Source organism: Pogona vitticeps, chromosome 15, assembly GCF_051106095.1.
Source record: "Pogona vitticeps strain Pit_001003342236 chromosome 15, PviZW2.1, whole genome shotgun sequence".
Lineage (NCBI taxonomy): Eukaryota > Metazoa > Chordata > Lepidosauria > Squamata > Agamidae > Pogona > Pogona vitticeps.
The window spans coordinates 13975405-13992380 of NC_135797.1; the positions used below are offsets into that span (position 1 = coordinate 13975405).

Here is a 16976-nt window from a genome sequence, read left to right on the forward strand (position 1 = left end):
CGTTTACCCTCTCTGGCGCCAACCTGATTGGTCCTCGGATGGCTCCTTTCTTGTTCAAACAGGGCAGGGCTCGGAGGGGAGTTGGGATCCGCCTTGGATCAGGTCCATCTTCTACACATCCCATACTGTACTCGTTCTTGAGGGCTGAGGGTGTTGCCTTTCCTCCATCCAGCTTCTGAGCCACCTGCTCAGAGGAGGCGTCCTCCCCGCCTTGAGGGGCTTTTCGATCCCTCCCCTCTTCCTCTCACCCCATAATTGGAAAGGACGCCCTGGCAACTTGCCTGAGATGGAGCCTGGCTTGGGAGGGGAATTGCCTCCAAGGCCATCCTTGACACGCCTACGACGGTCCTTCAAAAAGCAGGAAAAAGACAACGGCTAAAAACCTTTTGAGAGGAACAGAAAAATGAACCAAAGGGAAGCCTTCCCAGGAGGTCTCAGGACCCCTGTCATGATCCTAAGTATTTGGAGAAGGGCAGAGATCTTGTGGGACCCTCCGTAGGGCGCACACCCTCCGTCCTTCCCTCCGGCTCTCCCTCCTTGCCTGGTGTTTGTCCAGGACCCCCTGCTTTGGCCCAACCCTATATGTAAAAGACAGCCTGTTGCTTTCCACGCAATCTCTGTGGTTTTCCCTCCTAGTCTTTTTTCCGCTGCTTGTTTTCGGGGTGAAGCTTCTCCGGCGTCTTCCTTCCCAATAAAGCTCGAGTTCCAGCCTCGCACAACGGCCTCCCGTGGTTTCGTCTCCCTGTTTGCTGAAGGGACTCTGGGTACATGTGGGGAATAATAATCCTTAATGCGCCCTCGGGTCAGTTCTTCCGCAGGGCAACACCTTTCGAGGGTTTTTCCCGGTAGAGAAGGTGCATACGTGGTTTCCCTGTTCCCTTCTTCTGGGACTCGGCCGCTTGCCCAAGGCCACCCAGGCCGGCTCGCCTCGCAGGAGGCCCCACTGGGGAATCGAACCCCCAACCTCCCGCTCCGCAGCCAGACACGGAAACGACTAAGTCAAACGGGCCCTAGGAGGGTCGTCCTGAATGAGGTTGTGGGATGTCATTTGGGTGGATCCTTGCCTCCAAAGGAAAGGATCAGGTGGTCCCTGGGGAGAAACCCCACCCCACCTCCAGCCCCCCAGCTTGACCGGTCCTCCATTTCCTGGCCTCTTGAGATCCCAGAAGGAAGAGACCGCCCCCCCTTCAGAAACGGGAGCTCCGGTGCTCCTCTCAGGGGTGGGGGTTTGAGTCGAAGCCCGCCTTGGTCGCAGGTCCGATGAACTCTGGACGCTGGGACTGGCAAGGACTCCGCTTCGTTAGGGTGGAGAGAAATCAAACGATCTTCCCCCTTTCCCCTTTTTCTGAGAGAGTGTGTCTCCTGCTCGGCGTGCCTTTTACTGCCGGGACGGGCCCGTCCTTCAAGAAGCCCATCCGCCAGAAACGGTCTCCACAGCGCTCCTTTCGAGCAAGATCAGCGACTGAGCAGCTTCTCACGAGGCTCCTGAGCATCTGGCACCGGGTCCAGGCGGTCCTCTCTCTGCTGGCGGCATCCTGAAGCAAGCCGAGTCTGAAGCCCCTCCACACCCTTCGAGGAGGCGGCCTAGTGGGATCTGGGCCTCCCCAGCCTCCTTTGTGGCCAAGGTCCCTCCAGGGCGGGCGCAGGAGCTGGGAATGGCAGCGGGCTGAATTTCGGGGTGCCTCCGCTCTGCTGCCTTCCCTCGGGTCTCCGCTGGGGTTCCCACCCGGATCTTGGCCCAGCGTTTCTGGACCAGCAAACACTCCACCTTCCCTGAGGGGCGGAAAAAGGGCCCTCCTGCTCCTTCGCTTCCCCCTTGGTCTCTGTTGAGGGTTTTGAACCCGAGTCCCCTCCTCCTCCTCCTCCCTCTCCTTCCTTCATCCCCGGCCTGCGCCAGCTGGATCGGGTCCCCATGTCCTCGCCCAGGGAGACCTATCGGCCGCTCTCTCTCTCTCTCTCTCCGCAAGACATGAGGCAATCAAGTTCTCCTCTGTGAGAAGGTCCACACGAACCTCCAGGGCCGGTGGTAGTCTATCCTGCAAGACCACATTCTGGGGAGCCCAAGAGGAAAGAGGGGAGCATGGAGGGAGGGGGGCTTTCCCCAAGGCAGGCAGTGGGGCAGGGAGGGGCCCGTTGCCAGGATACGCAGGAGGGTTGCCGTAACAAAGGGGGGGGGATTCTTGGCAGAATGTCCACCTCTGGGCTCAACGGTCAGTTGTCCATTGGAGCCTCTCTTGGGCGGTGGTGTGAAGGGGGTGCTCTGTGGGTCACGCCCCTGTTTTAGCATTTCACCGGACCATTACCAGCCCCTAAGCATGTTTTTGAGGCTGTGAGTATTTCCATGGGCCTGTGTGTGAAGGATGTCACGGGGTTCTCCCCCCCCCGGGGACCCTAAAACTCTTTCCTGGCTTGGTCACCAAGATTATTCCCCCCCCAACAACCCTGCGAGGGAGGGCAGGCACAGAGAGCGACCGAGCAAACAGCCCTTAGGGCTCCCACTTGGGCCCCCTTCCCGCTGTGTTTGCCTTTTATAGAAGGAAAAGCAAAGACTTCTGTTGTTTCCTGAAGCCGTTGTCATTGCTGAGCGGCACTGAGAAGTCGTCCCTTAGTTAGGGTGGCGCTCCTTCTGAGGGGCATGACGTACTTTAGGGGTGGCTTCCCGTAGTCACCTCCCCCAGTGAGTTTATGGGGCTCAGCAGGGATTTGAATCCAGGCCTCCCTCTTAAAGCCGGTTTCCCTCCAGCAACGCAACTCTTTCAGGGCTGCCTGGCTGGGACTCACCAAGCATGCAAATAGAGGCATCCTCTTTCAACGCATGATGAAGCAAAAAGGCAGGCTGATTGACCAAGCGTGGGTTTGGCCCAACGCAGATCAGTTTTGCCTCTTCAAGGAGCACTCCTTCCTCATCTGGAAACGGCACCTCCTTCGTCAAGGGAACTCCTGGGAGATTGAGGTCCACGTAAGGGGCCCCGAGGAGCGTTTTGTCAGGTCCCACAGCGAGCGGGTTGGAGGTCCACAGCTCCTGTCTTCTTCACCCCCTTTCTCTCTTTTCAGGAGGAAATGGGTTTCGAACACCCGGAGACCCTCCAGAAAGGGAGACGAAGCGTTGTCGCCACCGCCCACTTTGGCGCAGCCGAAGAGGATCTTTGGAAAGGGGCAGGAGGAGATGGACTCCTCTTGGAAAGAGATGAGGGGGTTACTCAGCGAAGACCCCCGCACCCCTCTTGGGGGGTCCGCGACCAGAATCACTTCATGGTGGGTGCTGAAGCCAGGATGCTGTGCGGCTAAATATCTCCCCCCAGCCCCTGGGATTCCCCCCTGGGACCCACGGAGTTTCAGCCGGGTCGGGTGGTGGAGCGTCCACGCCAGGGGCTACCAGGACCGCTTGGACAAGCCCCACGGCAAGTCGGATCCTGGCCCGGGGCTCCCGTCCTCACCGTTCCCCCCCCTTTTTCTCTTCCAGGAGAAGATGGGTTTGGGTTCTGAGGGGACACCCCAGGGGGCCGAGACGGCAGCGGACCCCTCAGGGGAAGCGGGGGGCCCAATTTGGGAGGCGGCGGAAGGAGGCGGAAGTGTCCCCAAAAAGCCCGTTGGGGATACTTGTCGAAGAAGAGGAAGATGATGGCAAGCAAAGCCTGGACAGAGGACGGACATTAAACGGACCAAGATCGAGATCACCCTCGTCCTTGTCAAGAGAGAAGCCGTCCTCCCTTCGTCGGTCCAATCTGGAGATGTGTGTGTTTGTGTGTGGGTGTTTTGGAAAGATAATTATGCACGGCAACAAGAGGAAAGGATGAGACTTTGTTAACCGCTGTCGGGATTGCCTGAATAAATAAATAAACGGTTCTATCATAACAGCCTTAATCCTGCATCTGTTTTTATGGGAACAAAATACCACCACCACGCCGAACAAGACCAATGTCGGAGCAAAGACCCATAAAACAGACTTCCTGGTTCCTCACCTCCCCCCCCCCACTTTGGATCAGCGCTGACAACTTCAAATCTTGCTTCCAGATAAAGAAAGAAGATCGGGAGTGGGTAGGTGGGTGGAGGGATGAATTTGGGGAGACCAGGATTGGGAGGGAGGGGTGGAAGTGAGGATGCTTTGGCAAAGAAACAGCTCGGAGACTTTACTCTGCAATTTCCACCCTGCTCAAGACCCAGAGAAGAGAATAGCTTCACGTTCCTCAGACAGTCCACCCCTTTTTTCATTAAATGGCACTTGAGATCTTAATCACCCACTCTGAGACGTTCGCAGGAGAAAGAATACAAACGTCTCATTACTTCCAGTTGTGCACAGATCCACAGCAAGCAACAAACAACATTGACTTCCAAAAGATGGAACCCAGGGGCTTTAGATATTAAATCTAATAAATAAATAAATTTAGATTTAATTCTAATAAACAAATAAACAGGGGGAAAGAACACTTAGCAGAGAGGCGGGGCTCTCTATGAATTCAGAGGTGGGCGAGTATGATTGGTCAATGCTGGACAGATTGACAGTCACCCCAGAAAAGTCCCTCCCAGTCACTCAGCCACAGGCAGCACGCAACGCTGTAAAAACTGCAATGGGATGCCTCTCTGTTACGGTGCAACTGTTGCAGACTGATGATCTAGGTGCGCTCGAGGTGCGTGGGTCTGGGGAGGGAGTTTAGGTGTGGATAAGAGGGCTGCAAGAGAAGTGGAGCAGACCCATAAATCCACCATTCCCCTCTTGTCCTGCCCTCTCAACTTCTTCTGCGGTTTCTTAATGGCTCCCGGCCCAGAGGAGCAGAAGGAAAAGCCAGGAGGAGGAAGGGAGAAAGCACGGATGCCCTTCAAAGGCCAAACACGGCCAGCTTTTGGAAAAAAGGATTAAAGGACAAGCCCATGGAAAGCAATCCAAAGCACAGTTTAGAAGCAAACCTTTGGAGTGTCAATGGAAAAGCACACCTTCCACCAAACCACGAAGCCCGGGATGCTCGTCAGATGGAACCGCAGCAGCTGACGAGGTATTGCACTGTATCATGGGGCTGCAGAGTTCCCACCTCATGCCGTCGGGATTAGGGTGAAGGACCCACTGTGGCCAGTTAGTGCCATGAGAACACCAGCCGAAGGCAACCCTCCTGCCTGTGATTCCCCGGATCTGCTCTTCCGAGGCAACCAGCCTTCTGCCCCACAGAATTATCCATAGCCACCAGGACCAGAGGCCACCCCGAATGTTTTTGAAAGAGCACAGGTGAGGCACTCACCATCGGAGCCGACGGGGTCCTCGCACCGCCATGGAAAATCCGGCTGTTCCAAGAGAGCTTGGACTGCAGGGCATCGGTCAGTTTGTTCACGATCCGCTCCTGAGCCGGGCCCGAAGCGTCCTGCCAGGGAGGAAGGGAGATCGGCGGTGAGTGTTTGCTGTTGGAACCCAGGAGCAACAAACGCATGAACTCTTTGGCTTCCATCAGGCCTTTAGCACGGCGGCTCCGTTTGATTTCCAAAGGGTTGGGAAAGGTTGAGATGGTTTTCCCCTGCAGGAGGGGATGGAAAGCAACCGGCTTGGGAAGGGAAAAATCCCCTTTTTAGGATTGCCTTTGGAGTCTTACATCTATCAGACTTCCAAACGGCCACACCCGGGGAGGGAAGTGCTCACCTGGGGTTGCTTTCTGCTATCACATCTCACACACCCCGACTTATGGTGTCATTATGAAGGAGCGATCGCCCAAAAGCCCCTTGTTTTTCCCTGCCCTGAGAGTCTCCCCTTGTTTCGTTTTGCACAGTCCCAGCTCTCTAGTTGCTTCCAACTTATGGCCACCTCACGAACGAGGGACCTCCGAAAGGTCCTGAACAGCCCAGCTCAGCTCTTGCAAACTCCAGCCTGTGGCTTTCTTGAAGGAGTCTGCCCATCTCGTATTGCGTTGACTCCCTCTTTTCCTGCTGCTGCCTTCCGCCTTTTCCCTACCATGACCGTTCCCTGGAGACCAACTCAGTTCGTTTCAAGCAGTCCCTTCGTTTCTTCCAAACACAGTCTCCGCCTCTTAATGAAGCAGCTGCAAAGTTGTATCCACAGGCAGCAGGACAAGGGTTTTTGTTGTTGTTTTAGATGACCATTGGCAAAATATTTAAAGGACTAAAGACGAGGAGCCTTACCGGACAGGGAGAGAACAGCCGGAGGGCTTCTTTGTAATGCAAAACGGCCTTTTCGGGGTCCCCCAGGTGGAATCGCGAGGCCCCAAGCCCTTCGCAGGCCTGGCGCTGCCCTTGAAAGTCACCTGCAGAGGGAGAAGGGGAACCCGGTTGGGGAGAAGCCCACGACCGAGAAGAACCCACCCGTTCACCCCTGAAGGGCTTTAGAGCCTCAAAAGAGTCCGGCTTGCAACCAAAACTCTTTTAGGAGGTTCCGGCCAGCGGGGAGCCCCTTGGCGTGCTAGTCTGGAAAAAAAAAGGAACTTTCCCAAGCACTGGCCCTCTCGGTAACAGAGGGAGAGATGGTCTCCCAGAGAAGCACCACCTGTTCTGAATCACAGATGGTGAAACCAAAGGATCCGGTCCTTAAGACTCAATGAGGGTGTTTCGGCTTTTTAGAATGGAGTGAAAGCCCCAGAGAAGGAATGGGATGTCTGGACATCCACCAGGTAAAGGGCTTGAGGAAGGCTTAAGCTTGGACCCCCTGAGATCCTGAAGTGGGTCTAGAAGGACCCCAGGGAGCTGGTGGGGCCGGGCGTCTCCTTCGTCTCGACACTCCCTCCCCCCTCTCGTCCCCTCTCCGGCCTCACCTGCATCCTTGAAGGCCTGGAGGGCATGGAGGTAGTTCTCCTCGGCCGCTTCGTGGTCCCCCAGCTGGCTGAACGCGAAGGCCGTGTTGCAGAAACACTGCCCTTGGGCCCTCCGGTTCCCCAGGGCGCCTGCACAACGCACAGAGACACAAAGGCACAAAAATGCACAAATCGTCGCACCCGTTCCACCTCCTCGTTGCCTGCTCGGCTTTGGACCCTAACCTTGCCTTGCTCTGCTGGATTTTGCGCTGAAGTCTGTTTTAATCAGAGCAGCGTGTTGTCTGTATGGGGTTACATTTATCTGCAGACTCTGAAAAGAGGATGGTCTCGGGCTCCATCTAGTTCTGGTAAATACATTGTGAAAATAAATATTTCTGGGTGATTGCTTTTTCTTTTAATATTGTCAGTGAAACCGCAGATATTGATCCGATAGATACAGGGGTCCTATTGCATTACAAAATGTCATCCAGCATCCTATCCATGTGCATAAGGCTTTGCCAAATTTCATGTTCACATGAAAACATAACAATACAGATTGCTTTTTTTGACCTATACAGAGCTGAACCAGCTGCACGGCTTTCCAAACAGACAGACCCACCCAGATCTGGGGAATGTGTGCATGTGGGGAAGGGGGGGCGGTTGTTTTTGGGACTCCACCTCTCGGAATGGCCATCCTGGTTCAAATAAGATGCTTTCGCCAAACTCCATCTTTCCAACTCTGTGTGTTGGGTGAACCAAACATACACAACATGAAATGCAGGTGTTTACAAGAGTCCTGGAATGGCCAATATTTTGCTTAGATTTCTCTCCCTAATCCCCCCCAACCCCACAAAGAGAGAGAGAGAGAGAGAGAGACTCCTGCCACGGATCCGTCCGGCCACCTACTATGCAATGCTGCAGCTCTCTGGTGGAAACCCAGGGCCTTGCTGAAGTTCCCCAGCATGTTCTGGGCCGCTCCCAGGTTCTGCAGGACGGCAGCCTCTTTGCCCCGATCCTGAACAGCAGCTTCCTCCTCCCCGTTTTGGCAAAAAGGAAGGGCGCGCTCGAAGCTTTCGGCTGCCAGCGAGAAGATTTTGAGTTGGGAGAAGCAGAGTCCGATGTCGTTGTAGAGTTTTCCTGCGAGCGGGAGAGAAAGAGAGGCGGGTCAGAGAAAACGGTGTACACTCGCTGTGTGTTTTTGTGTGTGTGTGTGTGCAATAATATATATTTGTCTCTTCCTGCATTGGCTCAAATTTAAACAAATCAGAGAATCTGCTGGCCTCATAAGGACAAAGAGGTTTCGCTTGTTTGTTTGTGTGCCGAATGTGAAAAGCAGGCTGTGGCGGGTATCATGTGGCAGTGAGTACCCAGGCAAAAACTGGGGTCCCGAGCCTCCTGAGATCACTCACCGAAGTGACAGCATCCAAGCTGTTTGACAGGGAAATGGACTCCCTTGGAGAGTGGAAGTTTTAAAGTGGACGCCTACTTGCTTCAGTGGTGGGTTTCCTGCCTCTGGGGTCAGACTAGATGGCCTTGGACACCCCTCCCAACTCTGTCATTGTAGGGTTTGAACCAACTCCTCTCATGGAGACAAAATTCCATAATTCTGGAATCCCCTGCCCTCAGGGTCTCCAACGTGTGGCCCTGGCGTGTCTTTTCTGCAGCGTATCCGGTGTCGCGCTGGCACAGAAGGCTTTCCGTCATGGATAGCTCAGAGGTTTAGGTCTCCGGCTGCGGGGGCCAGAGGAGAGGGGCTGGACCCAATGATCCAGAGGGTCTTTTCCAGCTTGGGAATGCTCAGAGGTTGATTTCAGAAAGCAGAGCACCGTGCCCTTTCAGGCACGCATGGTCAGCCTTCAGGGAACTGCAGCAGGCCATTATGCCCTCCTGATTTAGAATAAAGATGATTTACATTTTTCTACACCCTGAGACCTAGTCTCTCCTTCCAATTTCTGATACCAATACTGGGTGTACTGAGAGTTTGACCCCAGGATCTGGGCTGGTGCGTTTTCTGGAAACGTACCCAGCAAGGCCCTGTTCACGATCTGTTCACACAGCTGCCGGCACTGGTCCAAGACCTGCACCACCTCGCCGGGCCCGTGGCGCCCGCTCTGCCCCATGAGGCTGGCTGCTTGGCAGAGGGCCGTGGCCGCTCGCTCGGGGCTCCCGGCTTCCTCGTAGGCTCGCCCGGCTTCCAGGAAACAGGAGGCGGCCCGGGAGGGGTCCTCCAGGCCCAGGTAGCAGTAGCCCATCTTCACAGAGGTGCTGGCGTCGCACCCAGCCTGGACGGAGCGGTAGCAGGACTGGGCTTGGCGGAAAGACTCCAGGGCCTTGGCGTAGTCCCCCAGCCCCGCGTGGGCGGCCCCGACGTTGAAGAAAAGGTCCCCCGTGGGCTCAGCGGCCTCCTCTCCCTCTCCCGGCGGAGACCTCAGGAGGATGTCCAGGCCCTTCTTCGGCTTCCCAGCCTCCACGTAAGCCGCCCCGAGGTTGAAGGCACACACCCTCCGAGCCTGCTCGCTGGCGGTCCCCTCGGAAAGGACGAAAGCTCTTTTGAAGCACGCCAGCGCTTTCTTGGTATCGCCGCGAAGCAAGGCCCGGTGGCCCGCCGCGGTCAGGCCCTCAATATCCGTGTCTCTCCTCGGGGATGTTTCCTCGTGTTCCCTTTTCTCCGTTTCCTCTGCGCTGATCTCTGCTTTGCTTTTTTTACTGTTCTTTCTCTTCTGCTTCACGGACCCCCGAGGGGCCTGCCCTGAGCCCCCTTCCCGGATCAGCCCTGCGTCCAGCGCAGACGTGTCTTCCAAAGCCATCGGGGGCTTGTCGAGTGGGTGGGTGGGAAGTCGTGAATCTCCTAAAGGGACATCAACAGAGAAGAAGCTGCAGGAGTAAGGCGGTATGGTTTTTTCATTTCAACATTGGTTGACAACTGATCAATTACTCCCCACGCAAACATTCATTGAATTTCTAGAACTAACATTTTACCAGGGGGCGTCTCTGAGGGAAAGAAGCCTCGCCTGGCTGATGGCCACCCAGCCTCTCTGCTGAAGAGTCTCCAAGGGCCCCCCCCCGCCCTCGGAGGCAGCCGGTCCCTGCTCTGCCACAGCCGTTCCTGCCAAGTTCTTCTTCATGTTAATTCAAAAACCTCTTTCCTTTCCCTTTGAATCCTTTCCTTTAACGAAAACCAAACTTTAAATCTAAAGCAAGAAAAGCCATTGAGCTGCAAATCTACCAGCATCACCTGTGGAATTTCTGCCTGCCTTTGCACCCCTCTCTCCTTCCAAGGACTTTATTTGGATTTGGGGGGGCAGAACTCATTTAAATGCATGCCTCCAATGACAACAGAGGCCCTGAGACTTTCCAAGGGTACATTCGGGGGGGGGATGTTTAAGTGACCCACCAAGAATTCAAGAGAGGTTAGAAAGCATTTTTGGAAAACTCCAGGAAAATCCGTCTGTTGACATTTTCCAGGGCTTCTTTAAAAGGCACGTGGGGAGAAAGGGTGCGGTGTTTCTAGCAAAAACAAGTACATCAATCAATCAGCATCTTCTTTTTAATTTCAATTTAAATGAGCATGTACAGTAAACTTACCTTCGGCTGGTTTCTTCTGCAGGAAGGTTAATAAGAGGCAGCCGAGCTGCCAGCTGCCCTAGAAAGCCCACTGGGGTCGTCTCTCTCCCTTCCATGTGTGACGGTCTGAAAGTATTCGGTTTCTTTTCAGTCTGCTTGAGACAGGCTGAATCTCTCCATGGATACCAGCTCCACGCTCCCGTGTCTCCCCTTCGGCTGGGCTTCATACGGAAGCTTTCTCATGTTGCTTTTTAAAGACACAGGTTTATTCATTGACTTGGTCGGAAACTGGTGCTGGAGGAGAGCTTTGGGCATGCGCTGGACAGCCAGATAAGACGAACCAGTGGGTGCTAGATCAAATCCAATCTGAACTCTCTCTCTCTCTCTCTCTGGAGACAAAAATGCTGCAGCTGAGGGCGGTCCTACTTGGGGCACCTCATGAGAAGGCAAGATTATTTCTGGAAAAGACCATTGCGCTGGGAAAGTTGAGAGCCCTGCTCAGCTCTTGCAGACGCAAGCATTGTGGCTTCCTTGAGGGAGTCTGTCCATCTTGTATTGGGTCTTCCTCTTTTCCTGCTGTCCTTAACCTTTCCCAGCATGATAGCCTTTTCCAGAGAATCCTGCTTTCTCATGATGTTCCCAAACTACAATAGACTCAGATTTAGTCTTTTTAATTTTTGATTTTGATACAACTACATTGTACTGGGTTCTTTGTTTTTTTTGGCCAGCTGCTGCTCTCTGGGCTGAGGACCCAGGGAAGGGGGTCCAGTGGCCACAGCAAAAAGAAAGCAGGGTTCCTGAATCTTTAACCATGTTGTATATAACAGAGGGAGTTTCAAGAGGTGACACTGGCCTCTCTGCTGTGGCAGCAACAACAAAACCGCAATTAAAAATAAATCAACGGTACAATACAGTACTGTGGTCCATTTAAGGCTAAAAGCTGTCTCTCCCTGTGATTTTTTTTCCCCCTGAGATGGGTCTGAAGAAATGGAATTTAATCCTTTAGAAGAAAAGGTTTCAAACTCCAAAGAGTTTCAAAGGGTCTTTGGTTCCTGCTTTGTGTTTGTGCTGCTGCTGAAACACACCAGGGCCGTCTCTCCGAAAACCACCGAAGGGACCTGAGTAGGAACGAACGAACCAGCGAATAAATAAATGGTGGCCCTTTAAGAGCGGAAAAGGTTTCTCTCGGACGCCGCGTTTTCTCGGACCCGGGAAGTGGGTTGGAATTTGCGAACATCCACCCTGGAAAAGCGCTTTTATTAGGGGAGCATCCTTTCGCTTTTTCGCCAGCCAAGACTAGGGAAAATTATTTCCCACAAATCCCAGAAATCTCCCAGGCCGACCTGTTGCATCCTGGGAGTTGTAGTTCCCTCAAACAGGCTCCTGGCCCAGCTGTTCCAGCCGCGATCCAAATGAGAGCGTCCAGTTTTAAGCGCCGCGCTTCCCGCGCGCCCTGGCCCGGTCGTGGCGCGCCGTGCGCCCAGGGCGCAAAGGGCAGCCGGCCTCGCCTCGGCCAGCTGTGCCGCCCCCGAGGGAACTACAGCGCCCAGCATCCTCCGCGCCGCGCAGCTGGCTAGAGAAGGGGGAGGAGGAGGAGGAGGAGGAAGAGGCGGCGGGAGAATTCAAAAAGTCTCCAGCCGGAGCCGAGCAAAGGTGGAGTAGGAGAACCGGGACGCTGCCGGTTGGAGCGATGGAGCGGCCGGGCGCCACCCAAGCGGGCTGTGAGTCTCCGTTGGGACCGGAAAGGAGGGTGGTTTGTGGTTTCCCCGCGCCCCAGCCCCAAAAATACCCCGGGAAGACCTTGAGCAGCTGCAAGGCTTTTCCTCCTGTTCCGCCCTGGCTCCTCCTTCCTTCCTTTCCTTTCTCTGTGGCCGCTGGCAGAGCATCTGGCGGAGGGCAAGCATGAGTTCTTCCCCCCCCCCAAGTCCAGGGCGCAGGAGGGGGGGCCTTCCCACCCCAGTAAGGGACTCTCAAGTGAGTCCTCCTTTCGCGGCTGGGAGGAACAACAGAGCAGCTCCCATCATCCGCAAGTCGGGATTGCTAAGAAAGAAAGAGAGAAAGAGAAAGAAAGAAAGAGAAAGAACGAACACCCCCCCCCCCCAAAAAAACCCCTCCTCAGTTGACATAAGGGAGATTTCTCAGCCTGCAGCCGAGCGCTTCTGGTTGCTCTGAAATAAATCATCCTAATTAAAATGCTTGCGTCTTCTCTTCGCTGGACGGTCCGAAAGGGGCTCCCGCGGCTCCTGCTTTCGAAACCGCCCCCCCCCCGGGAGGGAATCCGGGCTTCCCTTTTTCTCCAGCCCCAACGCCAAAGGGAGGGGAGCCGCTCTTCCCCCCCCCCTGTTAGCCAAAAATCTGGGGCTCCCTCCGGCGGGGCCGCCTGGAAGGCGACCCTCGTGGCTGCCCCCAGAGGCTTCGGGGGGTCTTTCTTGAGGACGCCCGGCTTCGGCCCGTGCGGGAAACGGTGGCCGCCACCGCCGAGGCTGCCCCGTCCTTTCCCGGAAGGAAAAAAAGCGGTGAAAGGGGTTCTTTGTTGTTCAAGGTCTTTCCTTTCCTCTTGCGGGAGTCGAGCCGAAAGGTGGGGCGGATCCGCCCTGCCGCCCGGGGACCTGTTTACATCTTTTCCAGAGAAGGAAACGTTAGGGAGGGAGGGAGGGAGCCTTGACTGCGGGGGAGGCCGGGAAACCGCCGCCGGGCGGGGATGAATCATCCTCTCCTGGGCCTGAAACGGCCCCACTTCTGTTTTTCCCCAGCTCTATGCTGGCTCCTTCCCTCCCTCTCTCGGGGAAGCCTGCGGATCAGGCCCCTCCCTGGGGCCACGGTTCTCCATGAGACCCTGGCTTGAAAAACGCTTCCGTTCCTCCCTCCATTTCTGGCTTGCCTGATTCAATGTCCGTCCTTCCTTTCTCTCAGAAATAGCCCCCCCCTTAAAAAATAGTATATATATATTTTAGCCTGGTTAGACTTGGGGATGGGGGGAAACCCCTCTGAATTTGAATCAGGTTTAGCATGTTTTAAATCGATTTTTTTAAAAGGTGACTACAGGAGGGACATGGAAGTGCAGATTGTTTTGAAAGGGGAGTGCGTTGTTTCAATCCAAATGGAGACATTTTATTTTTCTGCCCTTTATTTTAACAAGGATGTCAAATAATTTTGGCATATGTTAGCTCCTCTATTGGTTTAAATTGTGTCTGTGGGGTTTACCACTCCCCGGTGTGTCTTCCACATCCTCTCTCTCCCTCTCCACCAACCCCGTCAATGTCTCTGGTCAGCCTGACCCTCTGCTCTGTGTCTCCCTCCTTCACAAACCTAGTCCTTGTTGTCAAAATGCCTCTGGTCAGTTTCATTTCCCCCTCCCCTCTGTGTGTGTGTGTGTGTGTTTGTGTATGTGTCCCTCTTTAGCAAGCTTAGTCAATGTCTCCGGTCAGTTTCAGCCTGGCTACCTGGCACCCCCCTCCAAAGTCTACCCCATCTGTGCATGTGTTGAGCTGCAAGGAAACCTGTGTTTTCATCTTCTCCACCCCCCAATCTGTCATTCTGTGCTGGCGCTATTCCAGATTGCAAGAATTTAATTAAAGACATTCAAAACTATTAAAAACCGCAGCAGTGCCTCGTGGCCATGAGAGGCTGCTAGCATGAGGGCGGGGGGGGGGAAGAGAGAGTGCAGGATGAAGCCCCCCAAGGCAGTGATGTTAAAATTATGTGTATACAACACATCTTAAAGAAGTGTTCCTGGCAGGATACGCAGGCCGACACCCAAACCAACTGATTTTAAGCCGAATTCAAAATCCGGGATGCATGCCCTGATTTATTTCCTCCATGTCACCATGCGAGCTGCGTTTGTATCCCACCTGTCTCCCAGAAACTGGGGCCGTATAATTAACAGAACATAAAAACAAGGCGTCCATAAACACAGGATTAAATCGGTTGCCCTCTTGGAAGGGGATGCAATTCGAAACTGTTTAGAAGCCTCTCCGTTCACATTGTTAAGAGTTAACACCAGAAAAATGCTTAAAAGTGGCTCTTCTTGAGATCTTGAAGGTCTGCTTGAGCCAGAAGGTTTTTCCTTGTTCGTGCGAAGTCCTGGGGTGGCCCTCGTGAACCGTTAATCTGTTTTGAAATGAAACACAAGTTCAATTGTAAGTGGATAAAAGGAGGCTTCAAATCGCATGTCCTCCTGCGTTTTTATCTCCGGTGTTCTGCAGACGCTTGCCTTGTGTATATCGAATGTTTTTTTCTCTTGTTTTTCCAAGATGAGCGCCTTACGGCAGATGAAATGGATGAGAAAAGACGCCAGAACGTTGCCTACCAATATCTTTGTCATCTTGAAGAGGCCAAGCGGTAGGTTTGCTATTAGGGCATCAGGGCTTGGTGTATATGGAGTCCCATGCTCCCCTGCTTCAGGCAGCCATGGGGATTATGGGGATGTTAGTTCTCCCCCTAAATCTAATTCTTAGCTCAATGTAACATGTAACTGTTGAATCAATGGGACTCGCATGCTTTTTGACTTATAAAGTTCTGATTCGATAGGTCTGCTCTTCTTGGCCCTTCTAAAGTAACTTTTTCCCAGCTTCGCCACAGTTTCTTCTCTTTCTTGAGGTTGCGGGCATGCTGAGTCAGCGGAACTCCCCGCCACTTGGTGCCCTGGTTTCAGTCCCTGGCTTGGATGGTCTGGAAAAGAGGCTTAGGCAAATTAATCTAAGAAGAAAAGGAGAATAAGTTTAAATTGTTTACCTTCTTATAGCCCCATAGTTACTGCTTCGGAAAGGAGTTTTTCTGAGGCCTGGGGAAATGTAGAGAGCCAGTGTGTCAGGGCAGTCTATCTGCTTTGGAGAGGGTGGTTCTGTCGCTCCTTTGAAGGGTTTCCTCCCCTGGTGGTTCTCAAAGGCGCCAAAGCCAGACTAGCACCCACGGCACCTCGGGAGAAAAGCCACTCTTCCTGTTGTATCTCTGCCTGTCGTAGCTGGATGGAGGCCTGCCTACGAGAGCCCCTGGCCGCCCCGACTGACCTGGAGGAGAGTCTGAGGAACGGTGTCATCTTGGCCAAACTGGGGCATTTCTTTGCCCCCGACGTCTGTCCCCTGGGAAAAATCTATGACCTGGATCAGGCCCGTTTCAAGGCAAGTGACCGGAATGGAAGCCGCCGCTGTGCAGATGTTTCTCTCTGCCCCCCTCCCATTATTGTGTTGCATGAAGAATCCTGTGGTACCTTAAAGCTTGCCAAGTTTTAGTCAGCAAAAGCTTTGACAAAGTGCAGAAACTCACTTCAAAGGTGAAAACTGAAGCCAACGATACCTTGCCTGTCTTTTGGATGAAGCCTCCAGGTGGGGGAACAGCCTGGCTGGTTTAGCCACCTCATCCCTTTCTGGCCTTTCTAAGTCCTTTCATTCTCCGTCCTTCAGTTTTGCATTTATTCCCCGTCTGTGAAAATATTTATGCAAAAACAGCCCTGGAGCCTTTCCACCTCTGGGCCCGGAGGACCGAGGGTGAGCCCAATTTGGTCCAGGCTCTGCTGTAGGGAGATGGCCTTGGTAGCTCTGATTCCAGCCCCATTTCCCCCCTCTTCTAAGCCACAGTGCTTCCCTTTCTCTCCCCCCCCCCGCCCAAATCAGGATAGGGTCCTTTTCCTTCCTTATTTCTTTGTGTCTCCAAATGGACCTGGAAAGGATTGGGGTCGTGCACCCCCCATTCCTGCACCTCTCTAGCCTAGGGGATGCCCCCTTCAAGGCTTGGGGTCCAATCCTGCCTCTCTCCACTCCTCCCGTGTTGGAGAGAAAGCAGGGAGAGACGTCTCGTGCTCAGCCTCGTAGGGGGTGAAACACCACCTTGACGGATCCTTTTCTCCTTCCTCTCATCCCCAAGGCGTGTGGGCTGCACTTCCGCCACACCGACAACATCAACCGGTGGCGAAATGCCATGAGCCACATCGGACTGCCGACGGTAAGGCCGCCGTCCCCCTCACCTCGTTCCACCCGGTGTTTTTTTTCCCGTTTGCCTCTGGTCTCCTTGACCCTCCTCTCCCCGACAGATCTTTCACCCTGAGACCACTGACATTTACGACAAGAAGAACATGCCGCGCGTGGTGTACTGCATCCATGCGCTGAGGTGAGCCAGGACTGAGGGGAGAGCGGGTGTGCATTCTTTGAAAATACAGTGGTGTCTCGCAAGACAAATGCCTCACAGGACAAAAAAATCACAAGACAAATGGTTTTGGGAATAGGGTTGATGACTTGCAAGACAAATGTTCCTATGGCCATGCTTCGCAAGACAAATGTTTTCCATTTTTTGCTCTTGCCTCACGTTTGCTGATTTTTAAATGTTTTTCTATGATGTTTTAAAAGTTAAAGTTTTTTAATTGAAATTTTTGAAATCATCTGCACAATATGTATGGCTTTAAAGAGCACTTAATAAACCCTTTGTAAACAAAATTTGACTTTGTTCTGACTTTTTTCGCCCATAGGAAAACATTAATTAGATTTCATTGCATTCCTATGGTAAAACATGTTTAACAAAATGAATTTTTCGCAAGACAACATTAACCACCAAATGAATTACATTCATCTTGTGAGGCACCAATGTATGATTTTCTGCCTTTTTAGTGGGGAAATCAAGTGGTTTCTTGCTGTGCTTATTTGCACAGCTGGTGGCGGAACTGGGGAACTCCCTCCCACAGTCATTTGCACTGTT

At 53.5% G+C, this 16976-nt stretch overlaps 2 protein-coding genes across 2 annotated transcripts in view; one reads left to right on the plus strand and one right to left on the minus strand.

Moving 5' to 3' along the window:
* The window catches only part of TTC24 (tetratricopeptide repeat domain 24), a 40172-nt gene extending 29390 nt beyond the window's left edge, over window positions 1-10782 (minus strand). The window contains exons 1-6 of the mRNA XM_078382157.1: window positions 10311-10782; window positions 8749-9573; window positions 7632-7862; window positions 6747-6875; window positions 6121-6242; window positions 5232-5351 (exon numbers count right to left, since the gene is read on the minus strand). Coding sequence (XP_078238283.1) covers window positions 5232-5351; window positions 6121-6242; window positions 6747-6875; window positions 7632-7862; window positions 8749-9532 — 1386 coding nt within the window. The 5' untranslated portion in view covers window positions 9533-9573; window positions 10311-10782. The remainder of the gene's footprint in view (window positions 1-5231; window positions 5352-6120; window positions 6243-6746; window positions 6876-7631; window positions 7863-8748; window positions 9574-10310) is intronic.
* A 958-nt stretch (window positions 10783-11740) lies between these two features.
* IQGAP3 (IQ motif containing GTPase activating protein 3) overlaps window positions 11741-16976 on the plus strand; it is a 29131-nt gene continuing 23895 nt past the window's right edge. The window contains exons 1-5 of the mRNA XM_072983870.2: window positions 11741-12010; window positions 14543-14630; window positions 15253-15409; window positions 16152-16229; window positions 16318-16394. Of these exons, the coding sequence (XP_072839971.2) occupies window positions 11980-12010; window positions 14543-14630; window positions 15253-15409; window positions 16152-16229; window positions 16318-16394 (431 nt within the window). The 5' untranslated portion in view covers window positions 11741-11979. The remainder of the gene's footprint in view (window positions 12011-14542; window positions 14631-15252; window positions 15410-16151; window positions 16230-16317; window positions 16395-16976) is intronic.